A 12,068-nucleotide genomic window follows, 5' to 3' on the forward strand; every position below is an offset into this window, starting at 1 on the left:
GAATATTCAAAGCCACCCAAATGAGGAACAGAAGCAGAACACTGAGGGTAAGCCATGGACAATCTCAAATTTCTTGCTCCCTTCATCACTCACAATCATCAGATTCGGCAACGTTTCTTCCAAAACAGGTTTCTTCAGCTGTTCTTCACTGAAACACGATCGCAGCAACCGCAACTCCGTCAATTCAATTTCGAATTCGAATTCGTTTTGTGATTAGGTTAATTTCATCAGATTTCGTGGTTGATGAAGTGAGAGTGAAATCGGAAAGGGGAAAGAAACGAAGACGGGGTAATTTTTTGGTATTGTCTCACATGAGACAGTTTCAAAACAGTCTCAAATCAACAAATAAAGGCATGACACGTGTTATTTCTATTTATTTATTATTTATTTTTAATAGTCACAAGATATTCAATCTTTGAACCCCAACATTTTACTAAATTAAATTTTAGTCCCAATTAATTTACATTATTATACTTTTTTCTCAAGATGTAATAAATTATAATTTCGACCGTGAAAATAACGTATTTTCATCGTGAACATCATCTTCTTCCTCAGTCCGCCGCTGTACGCCCCGCACAGTGCCGCTCGCCGCAGACGGCTGACGCTCGTCGTTCGCCGAAGATCACCGCTCTCCGCATCCAAGACCTAATAATGACGGCGGCAACAAGTCGAGCGGCGCGTATGGCAAGAGGATTTGTAGGCGAAAGGCTAGCGTCACCGGCAGCGGTCTGCGGCAAGCGGCGATGGCAAGAGGTGGCGGCAAAAGATTTTAAGGATGAAGTTTCTTTTTTTTTAACGTGGTTGAATTGATTTTTACGGTTATTAAGTTTTTTTTTTTTGAACTAACGGTTACAAAGTCAAGATTTGTGATAGTTTTTGAAATACAACATAAAATATTGATTGCTGAAGATTTAAAATATAATTTGATAAATGTTATGGGTTAAATCATAATTTATGATATCTTGAGAAGAAAGTATAATAATGTAGATTAGTTGGGACTAAAATTTAGTTTAGTAAAATGTTGGTGTTAAAAGATTGAATATCTAGTTACTACTAAAAATAAAAAATAAAAAAATAGAATTAACACGTGTCATGCCTTTATTGGTTGCATTTGAGACTGTTTTAAAACTGTTTCAAATGAGACAATAGCCAAGAGGTCACCCGAAGACGGAGGCGTTTTCACTGGAGCTTTGAAGCATTAGGCGTGGATGAGAATAAGATTTCAAATTTTCAGCACTTTGGGCCTTTTGTTTATTCGCCCCACAAAAATACCCACCCCTACCAACCATGGTATCATCGATAGGCCCCGTGAATATACATACGAAGGGCGGCCCAATATCAAGGAGTTTCGGAAGGTATGAGGATGCGTTTAGCTTATTGTGCAAGAGTTTGGCAGACGGGGCTATGACCGAGTCTTTAGGGATTTTCGAGTTAAGCTCGACTACTTTGCTATCACTGTTACCTTTTTGTTACATGTAACCGAACCATTCAATGTATTTAGATACTTAGGGTCTGTTTAGTGGACATGATATAATAGTAATAATCATATCATGTTGTTATCTAGTGTTTGTTGTGTCAGCAGGATAGGATAACACTATCATGTCTCTTATCTTATCATGTTCATCATGTGTAAAATTATCCTTAGGGGGTTAGGATAGAACTTATCCTAACAGGATATGATAACAACTATATATTCTCTTTCGGTTTTGGAACTCAAATTAATTTATTTTAATATATAATGATATTAACTAATAAATAGAATTTTTTTATTTTTAATTAAAGTAAAAATAAATAATTATTCATTAAATTAAATAGTAAAATAGACTACTCACTTATAAACATTAATTTATTAACAGTAATAGACTAATTTTCTATTATCATCAATTATTAAAATCATTTCTCTACTTATATATAATTTAAATATAAAGTACTTTCGAGAAATTAATATTTTCAATAATATTTATTTAATTTAGTTAACCTTTATTTTTAATTTCTTATCACTTGTCAAAACTAAGTTAAAATCAATTGATTGACTACATAATTTTAATTAAAATAGACTCCCTTAAAAAAAAAGCTAATCAATAAAATTAATTTACTGATAGTTATTTTAAAACATATATACTAATTTATAAAAATGTAAAAACATTAAATTAATAGAATAATCACTTTTTTTAAATGATAATTTAAATAATGAATTTTTAAATTTATTTTTTATTCAAAGAAAATTTTCATACATTTTTCTAATTATATATTATATCCTGTTATTATCCTGTGCACTCCAAACACATGATAGAATAAAAGTCTATCCTGCTCTTATCATATATTGTCTTTATCCAACTCTATCATATCCTGCTTTTATCCTATCCTAACCACCAAACGGTCCCTTAGGGTGGTCGACCTACTTGGGATATAAAGGAGGCTGCCTATGCTCATTGTAACTCAACTTTTTACTTGAGTATAACTCTAACGTTCTATTTCTCATTCAGCATACTTTGTCTTAGGGTTCTTTAGAGAATAATTTCACTAATATATTTTGTTAAGAATATAATTTAATTCTTGAGTTTCTTATATTTTTAAGGTTTTGACCGCTATTTTAATAAACCATTTGAATTAGAATTAGAATATATTTGCTAGATGAATTAGAATATATTTTAGGCGAGACACAAGCTCTAGTAGGGTTCCACCCAAGCAACTTTAGGGACGATGGTGATTTTTGGGGCAACTTCAGCAAGTCCGAGTTATGGTTCAACAAGGGAAGGTGTGAGGCTGAAGGTGGCGAGCAAACAAAGGAAGAGGATGGGGCACAAAAGTCCTTAGAGCAGAAAATAGCGGCAAATTATAGATATTTGTGAGCCCTCAGAGCGCTACGCTATAGCACTATGGCGCCACGATATCAGCTATTTGACAACATTGTTTCGGGAGTATGAAAATTGATGGTAAGTACTGGAATGTGAAGGAATGAATTTCATCACCTTCCATCTTACTTCATCCCCATTTAACAAAACCAAACAATGAAACATAATAACACTCCCTTCCATTCAATCCCATTTCACCCCTCCATCAATCCAAACATAGCCTAAATGAGGTGGACTATACCATAAGGCACAAGTGCAATGTGCACATGTTCACCTCTCTTGGTTGTGAGATGTGTACGGACAGCTGCTAGAAGCTGACAGTTTCTAGGAGGCTACCAGGACTTTCCTCCTCCACGTAGTAGCTGCACTACCTTTGCGGATAAAATGTGAAACAATATATTGTGAAAAGAGTATTATTTGAACTTCATTATTGAATGTCAATATCAAGATAACAGAAAAAACATTATATTTGAGTACAACGACTATGGTGAATAACATATCTCCTTTCAAGAGGTATCAAACAAGGACCTGGTGTTTAATAGCTACATATAACTTACAGCCTTAGGGTATCAACACAATAGATCCTGAGGTCTTCCTATTCTCCAGGTCTTCATGTGCTTTTGCAGCCTCAGATAATGGGTAAGTATGATTGACCCTCACCTTCAAGACACCAGATGCAACAGCAGCAAACAACTCTCTTGCGGCCTCCAATAGCTCATCCCGAGTGACAACATATTGCATTAGGCTGGGCCTTGTCAGGAACAGGGATTTTGCAGCAAGGAAGGATAATGAGACTGGATCAGGTGAACCAGATGATTGCCCAAAACTCACCATGTAGCCTCGTTGCTTCAAGCATGCTAAGGATCCCTGGATAAATCATAGAATACCTCCTTACAAACTTTTTCTCACAACAATATTGAAATTTGAAAAGAGCATACACATATCACTGAAAAATAGTAACCCAAAGTTTGATTTTCAAATTTGCCCTAACAAAGAAAGCTTTCATCAGGCAGAAATCAGTTCATCAGGAAAATAAGCTTCTAAGTTTGCTTCTAGATTGTATTAATCTGAAAGTAATCCTTAAAATTGAGTTCACCCATTAATATTAAGTATTATACCTAGTCTGATTTTGAAATTTCATTTAGTGTAGTAAGCATAGAATTGGAACTACCTCAAAGGTATCCTTTCCCACAGAATCATAGACCACTTCAACTCCATTGCCTGATGTAATTTCATTGACGCGAGCAACGAAATCCTCTTCTTTGTAAATTATCACATGATGACAGCCATCCTCCTTGGCTTGAGCTGCCTTCTCCTCATTGGATACAGTTCCTATAACAGTTGCACCAAGAGCATTTGCCCACTGGCACAATAGGGATCCAACTCCACCAGCAGCTGCATGGACAAGAATTGTGTGGCCACGTTCAACCTGTAAAGTGATAGGTATGTTAGTCTATATTTAATATAAAAGTAGGGCAAAGTTAAGAGAAAATGAATTAGTTAGAGGATAAAACAAGAATCCATCAGTTAATAGATACTATAGTCCGCTATGATAAACAACAGACAGGAAAACACCAATGTAATATGCAAGAAAATGCCCACCTCTAATGAAGAAAAATAAACACCAATGAATGCATGAGGGCAACACTGGTTACTGCACATTAGAGATAAAAAAACTATACCAGTTGTAGGCCTCCATCTAATGCTAGAATGAAACTTTGGATGAAATAAGTTGAAGAGTGTCTGGGTGAAAACAATGTACTAGTAGCCTTGTTTTCACAAACAGCTTATCTAAAAACATAGCTAAAACCTCATATTCTTGCTGGTTTCAAAAGCTATTTTCATAGGCTCATCAAAACAGACTTCACAACCAGGGTCTTATATTGCAGTTGCCATCGTGTTATGTCACGAAATAGCGACAAATGTGGGTTGATGCAGCCACAATTGCGGTGCCATCTCAAAAACCCTTAACGCTATGGCCGCAATTGCAGTTGCCAACCGAAACTTAAAACCCTTTTCAGGACTATTCACCGCAGACTAACCAAGGGTTAAAAAAAGGCTTCTTAAGATAGGACAATGGTTTTAAATCAAGGTCCACGACCGCATTGGCGGCCGAGACATCAAGGTTTTGGTCTTTTGGAGATCCACATACCATGACTATATGCATGTTTGGATACAATGTAAAACCACTGTGAGGCCAAAATCATGGTGGGCACGGTTGCAAAAGCTCACGGAAATTGCTTCTTTCCACCGTGAATTTTGGCTTCATCACGATTCTGAACAGTGTATTCAAGCATGCGCTGTATCAGTAGCAGCAATCGCGACTGCATCAACCGCATATTTGCACAATGTTTCACAATATCAGCAATAGCACCAACCAACCACAGTTTAAAACCTAGGATCATACTAATTCAGATAACAAAAACTCACCTTGAAACAACGGCGAAGCAAAAATTGAGCAGTCATGCCCTTGAGCATCACCGATGCAGCAACACTTGGGTCAATTGAGGAAGGAATAGGAACCACTTTACCAGCATGGAGAATCTGCTCCTCAACATAAGAGCCAATTGGCTGACCAGCATAACCAACAAGATCACCAACCTGCACACCAGTTGGTCCACCACCCACAGCAGTCACAACCCCAACAGCCTCCATACCTGCCACCCCATCAAAACAATTGAATTCAACAACAACAACAACAACAACAACAACAACAACAACAAAAACAACAACAACAACAACATAGAATAGAATGATCAATTGGTAGAAGAAGAAGAAGAAGAAGAAGAAAAAGAAGAAGAAGAAGAAGAAGAACAACAACAACAACAACAACAACATCATCAACATAGAATAGAATGATCAATTGGTAGAAGAAGAAGAAGAAGAAGAAGAAGAAGAACAACAACAACAACAACAACATAGAATATAATGATCAATTGGTAGAAGAAGAAGAAGAAGAACAACAACAACAACAACAACATAGAATAGAATGATCAATTGGTAGAAGAAGAAGAAGAAGAAGAAGAAGAAGAAGAAGAAGAACAACAACAACAACAACCACAACAACAACATAGAATAGAATGATCAATTGGTAGAAGAACAACAAGACATGCCTGGAGTGAAGGGTGAAGTGGAGGCTTTGTAAACCCCTTTCCGAAAGTAGACATCAATGAAATTAACCCCGATTGCTTTGTTCTTCACACGCACTTCATTTTCTTTGGGGTCTCCAATTTCCACATCCTCCCATTTCAGAATCTGAATTGAATGAATGAATGAGTGAGTGAAAACTGTGAATGAGTGATTGAATTAGAAAGTGAAAGATGATGAGTCTTCTTCACCTGGGGACCACCGAGTTCGTGAACTCTGATAGCTTTCACCATTTCCGTCGCTGATGATGATGATGATAACGAAGCTTTCGCGGTGAGTGATGTTGCTCTGGCTCTGAGTGTGATCAATGAAGATGAAGAAGAAGGGGTTGTGAGTGGGGTTGGTGGAGTAAGAAATTAAGAGAGACGAAGGTTCTGGATTCTGAATAGCCTGAAACTGCTGATGCAATGGGACATTTGTTTTCGGTTTTGTTTTTACCCAATTTGGACTCGGTTTATGTTATTCATTGTTTTCTTACATCAGTTACATATGGATGGGGACAAAGTGCTCAATCAATCCGTAGTAAGGCAATAATAATTTGTCCACACCTCATTTAGAGGTGGAAAGAGATGGATGAGGAGAGAGATATGAAGAAAAGAAAAAGTATAAGATGTGATAGATGATAAGAGTAAAGAGATAGAAATAAAAATAGGTGGAAATGAATTGTATAAATAAGGAGGTGTGTATATATAATTACTCGTAGTAACGACTAGATACCATCTTTTTTTTTAAACCTCTTATTTTGTAAAGAGAAAAAAAAGATGATGCATCGACGGCGTAAATTTTACACCGTCAATCAATCAGATTTTAAGGATGCGTCACGTCAATTAATGAAATTAAATAAATAAAGAGATTTTCTCACATCTTTGAAATCTGATTGGTTGATGATGTAAAAAAACTTTACACTATCAGTGCATAGAAATTAAATTCTTTTGTAAACGAGTTTAATTTTAATTTTTCGACCAAAAATATAACATTTAATGGCAACAGAAACAACAAATGTCCCTGGTGATAGCTCAAGTGGTAAAAGTTAGGGGACATGTACGTTGGGTGGGGGAGGTTTAGGGATCAATCGCTGGCGGGTACAATTTATCTTTCCGATGTAAAAAAAAAAACTCATAATTAGTTTTAAAAAAACAACCGATAATTATAAAAAGCTTAAAATATGTTTTTCATCCCTCTAAAAATTAGATCTTTTGGTTTAGGCCCCTCAAAATAAGAGTGTGTGCAAACAAAAAAATATTTTACCAAGAGGCCCAAACCTAATTTTAAAGGGACAAAAAACATATTTAAGCCTTATGAAAATGACAGCCAATTATTTATTATATTAATTAATAATTGTAAATTTTATAAGTTATTCATATTTAATGATTATTATTTCAATTTTAATTATTGATCACTACTTTAGAAAAAACTTAAAAATTATAATGAACTGAAAATTAACTCAAAAAATAAAAATATTAATTAGTTATTAATAACTTTTTATATTATTCATGATATTAATTACTAATTGATTGTCAAAAATTACTTATTGTAAAAAAAATTATTTTCTCATATTTAAGATTGAATATCTAAATTTAATTAATAATCAAAACTTTAAGAAATATTTTAAACAACAAGTTAAATGGAGACATTTACCGGTTAGTGCGCTGACCGTGGGGCGAGAGATTAGTTTCACGGTTGTCGGCTGTGGGGATACCTTGGTCAAGACCAAAAAAAAAATGGAGACATTTACGCTAATAACAATATTTTTAGTAGCCTTCCAAAAATATTAATTAGTATTTAATAAAATAATTGTGTGGCAGTGGGGTTGCATTCTGTTGTTACTGCAGTTGTGAGAGGGAAGGAGAAGAAGAAAATGGTGGAGAAGAAGAAGAAGAAGAATGAGGTAGGGTTGCATTCTGGGTTTAAGCTTTTGGCTATGGGGTTTTGATTGTGATTGGTGAGGAGGAGAAGAAGAAGAGGAGGAGGTTGAGAGTTTTTTATTTGATTATTTTTTTTTAATATTTTAAATGAAAAGGAAAAAATTCCACGTCACTTCATTTAGCTGATGTGGCCATGCCACATGGGCCACCGGGAGCTCCGGCGTTGACCCAGAGCTCCGGAGGGACCAAAACCAAATCTTGTGACAAAGGTTAGGGACTAAAACTCACCTTTGCTCCGGCGAGGGACGAAAACCAAGCATTTGGTAAAGGTTAGGGACCAAAAACTTATTTAAGCCTATTATATTTCTAACACTCTCACACAAAAACTCACTTGGGCTACACAGACCCGCCTACTATGTGCTAAAATTCAATTAATAGAAAAAAAATTTGGGGGCAACCGGGATCAAACTCTAGACCGCTTGATCAAATAGATTCTGATATCATGTATGTCATGAATATATTTACTCAAAAGCTTAAGTTATACCTTTTCAAAATGCTCAACCATCTCAGCACAACTCATTTTGAACATTGAAGCAGCTGGTTGATCAGATATGACAAAATTTGTTGAGTCAGTGTGATCCATGACCATAACTTCAATTTGATACCTAAATTCCAAGCCAAAGAAGATTCAAACTCAGATTCAATTCATAACCTAAAGAACAACAAAAATTCACATAAAATTAGTGAAATAAATAACACTATGATTCAACTGACCTCTTAGTCACATGATCAATATGTTTTTTACACCACTCACAATAGTAAGCAACTGAATCATGATGAGCAGCTTTCCCACACTTGCAAGATGTGTACCACCAGTGATGAGCATCTACAAGATACATGATTGTGGCTTGAACAATAAAACAGGAATCCTGTCAATTTGAACAAAAAAGAGAATTAATTGAAGAAATTGATAATCAACTAATCATTCACAGTAAATTGAAGAAGACTGATGGCAAAAAAGAATATTGTGCATGCATAAATACCTCATTGCAATCCTTAAGCTCATGTATGGTTTTGGGTTGGTGCATGATGCAAAAATCATCCTCCAATGTGTACAGAGTCGGTTCATTAAGATGACTAAGTACTTGGGAACAGGACTGACTAGTTGAATTGATTTTTTGCATGTTCATTTCTAGTTTCTTACTGAAACAGGTACCCAAAAAATCCAAATCAGATTAAGGGAAGAAGGGAATGATGGACAAATAAGAACAAGCAAGTAATTATACTAGCAGAATAAGCTTCCGAGGGAAGATTGCAAATTAGAAAGCCTTCAAAATGAAAGCAACAATTTGAAAACTGTTCACCGTTCATCTATGCTTGCATTGCATGCGAAATCTAAGCTTAAACTTCGTAGACAAATTTCTTCATTGTCAATCAATTACTGAGAACTTTTTTGGTCACATTTATTTTTTGTAACAATCAATACTGAGAACTGCTACGCGTAATTCAAAATTAAGAGTAATGATATATACACACCTCATTTTTTGGTGCTTGCTACGATACCACAACACTTAGTGTGGGTATGATACACGAAAAGGTTGTGGACCAATCACATCCTCCGTATTTAAAAAGAAAAAAATGAAAATATAAATTATTTTTGTTGTGGACCAATCACATCCTTCATGTATGATACATTGTGGGTATCATAGAAACCTCCTTTTTTAAACACTTCATTTCCACCTCTTTTTATTTCTATCTCTCTCATCTTATTATCTATCACATCTCATATTTTCTCTCTCTTACTTTTTCTTTTCTTCATATCTCTCTCACCATTCCACCTCTCCACCTCAAAAGAGAGGTGTGGATGAAACATTATCCCAAAATTAAATATGCCTTTACTGTACCTCCTAATTCAAAATGGTAACTATTTATTTGTTTAATTAGGTTCAAGAAAAATATTTGTTTAATTAATTAATTTTAAAGAAAAAAAGTCAATGCCGATGTTTTTTTTAGAAAACAAAAATATTTTTTTTATACATCGAAAAATAGAAAACAAAAATAGTGGCAATTCACAAGCGTACCAAAAAAAAAAAGAATACACAACCCATAATAAAGGGGAAGTGACAATCCAAAAAGATAGCAAGACTAAGGGCAATTCAAAAAACCAATTGCCCAACAAGGCACCCACAACCAGAGATAAGGCGCAAAACCCCCGAGAACAAAGACTATCACCCAAAAGCAAAAAACTACCTCCAAAAGCCTTAAATATGTTTGAATTTGTAAGAGAATTAAATTTGGTCTGGAAAAAAATTCAAAATGTCATCGTGACAAAAAAAAATCAAATTTCTTCTTTCGGCCTACGTGTCATTTTCGACTTACTCAACAACAACTGCGTGATAGTTCTAATTAGCTTGGGGTAACTACATGGATATTTTTGTATAAGTTTTGGTACTTGTACGGTTGTACAGTACCTCTGTTTTATAAAAGTTTAATTTCTATTTACTGAGAGTGTAAACAAGTTTTACACCGTAACTCAATCATATATATTCATTTTGGTAGCTCATAATTAATTTTCAATTTAATAATATTTAAATTAGGAAATAGAAGAATGTGATTAAATGATTGTGTAAAAAAAATTACACTGTTAGTGCATAGAAATTAATTTCTTTAGAAAAAAAACATGTTCAGACCTTCCTCTTCTTCTTCCTCTCTCCCCTTCTCGTTCTACTTCCATAACCACCGCACCCCATTCCAACTACCACCACAACTCATCTCGACCACAACACCAACCTCCTCCATGACCTCATCTTCATCTTCCTCCTTCTCTCACCATTCTCTTCCTCAATCTCCTCCATTAACCCTGCATTGGTGTGAGATTAGTCTCATGGCTGCCGACTGAGATATCTTCTCATTGTACTCTCATCCTCTTCCTCCTTCTCGTTCTACTTCCATAACTATTACACCTCATTCCGACCACCGCCACAACTCATTCCGACCACCACACTAACCCCCTCCATGACCTCATCTTCCTCTTCCCACCATCCTCTTCCTCAATCTACTCCCTTAAACCTGCACTTGTGTGTGATTAGTCTCATGACTGCCGACTGCGACATACTTTAGAAACAATAAAAATTACAATTGTTATTTGCACAATTTTTATATAATACTTTCATGATTGTGAAAATTTAAATGTTTTATTTCATAATTTAAATCCTTCACATATTCATATAATTATAAAAGAATCATAATGAATTAAAAAAATTAATAAAAAGCAGACAAAAAGTGTACTCTAATTATAAAAATAACTATTTTAAAATATGCAAGTTTATTTATTTTTTGAAAAATTATGCAATATTAATTAGAATAATAGGCATAATATAATTATTACACAAATATCTATAATTCGATATTCCAACTGAGTTTCAAAAAAAAAAGATATTCCAACTGAGCAGGTTTGGCTACCTTAAAAGGAACATCAAGTATATGTTCCATATATAGTAATGCACTTTGAAGTTCATCTCCATCTCCCAGTCTTGCATGTGTGTGATGATGGAATTTTGCTATTTTCAGCACCCACAATAATCCTATCCACTCTGTTCTCCTTCCTTTCTAGAACCAAAAAGTTGGTGCACAAAACTGAGCTGTGTATGACTCTGCATAACAGCAAAAAAACCGTGTAAAATTTACCACCATTGGCTCTGACAACTACCCGGAAGTGCAATCTTAGCAACCCCTCTAAATTGATTCTCCTTCACTGTTTTTTTCAAAATTCAGTTCTGTGCCTCTAGATTCTGTTGTAACTTGCAACCTTCCAAACCAAAATCTCCACCACCCTTCACCGCCATAGCAGAAGCCGCGGCCGCCACCACCACCACCGTCATAGCCATTTTATAGTTCCAATTTTTTTCTCCCCCTTCAGAAGCTCTAAGCCTGAACTTTCCCTTCAATTCATACTCATTTCAAAAATTGTCAGAAAAAGGGAGAGAATGCTACATGATTGATAAAAACATTTCATTTTTTACAACATGAATGCATGTGTATATTTCTATCTATCACATAGATATAAAGGGCCTATGAAGAGAGAATAAAAGAAAACACAGAGCAGAATAGAATCTGCATGTGTATAAAACAGGGGAGAAAAAAGTTGGAAATTATTTTTATGGAGCACTTAACATCCTTTAACGATGATGAAAGCGGGTTC

The 12,068-nt window shown here is 35.1% G+C and overlaps 1 protein-coding gene across 1 annotated transcript; it reads right to left on the reverse strand.

The window, feature by feature from the left end:
* Positions 1-3,254: 3,254 nt before the first annotated feature.
* LOC130722732 (uncharacterized) lies at positions 3,255-6,458 on the reverse strand. Its single transcript, XM_057573560.1, has 5 exons — positions 6,194-6,458; positions 5,969-6,110; positions 5,286-5,512; positions 4,027-4,284; positions 3,255-3,722 (listed from the first exon to the last, which is right to left on the reverse strand). Exons 1-5 carry the CDS (start codon positions 6,233-6,235, stop codon positions 3,417-3,419), a joined length of 975 nt encoding a protein of 324 aa, XP_057429543.1. The 5' UTR covers positions 6,236-6,458; the 3' UTR covers positions 3,255-3,416.
* Between the last annotated feature and the right edge of the window lie 5,610 nt (positions 6,459-12,068).

Source organism: Lotus japonicus, chromosome 6, assembly GCF_012489685.1.
Source record: "Lotus japonicus ecotype B-129 chromosome 6, LjGifu_v1.2".
Taxonomy (NCBI): domain Eukaryota; kingdom Viridiplantae; phylum Streptophyta; class Magnoliopsida; order Fabales; family Fabaceae; genus Lotus; species Lotus japonicus.

What these genes read in the sequence shown, in the direction of transcription:
- LOC130722732 (XM_057573560.1), bottom strand. Translation starts at nt 6,235, where the DNA reads ATGGTGAAAGCTATCAGAGTTCACGAACTCGGTGGTCCCCAG. An exon ending in CACTTCACCCTTCACTCCAG is followed by an intron (nt 5,513 to 5,968) that starts GCATGTCTTGTT and finishes ATGGGGTGGCAG; the next exon opens with GTATGGAGGCTGTTGGGGTT. An exon ending in TGCTTCGCCGTTGTTTCAAG is followed by an intron (nt 4,285 to 5,285) that starts GTGAGTTTTTGT and finishes ATCACTTTACAG; the next exon opens with GTTGAACGTGGCCACACAAT.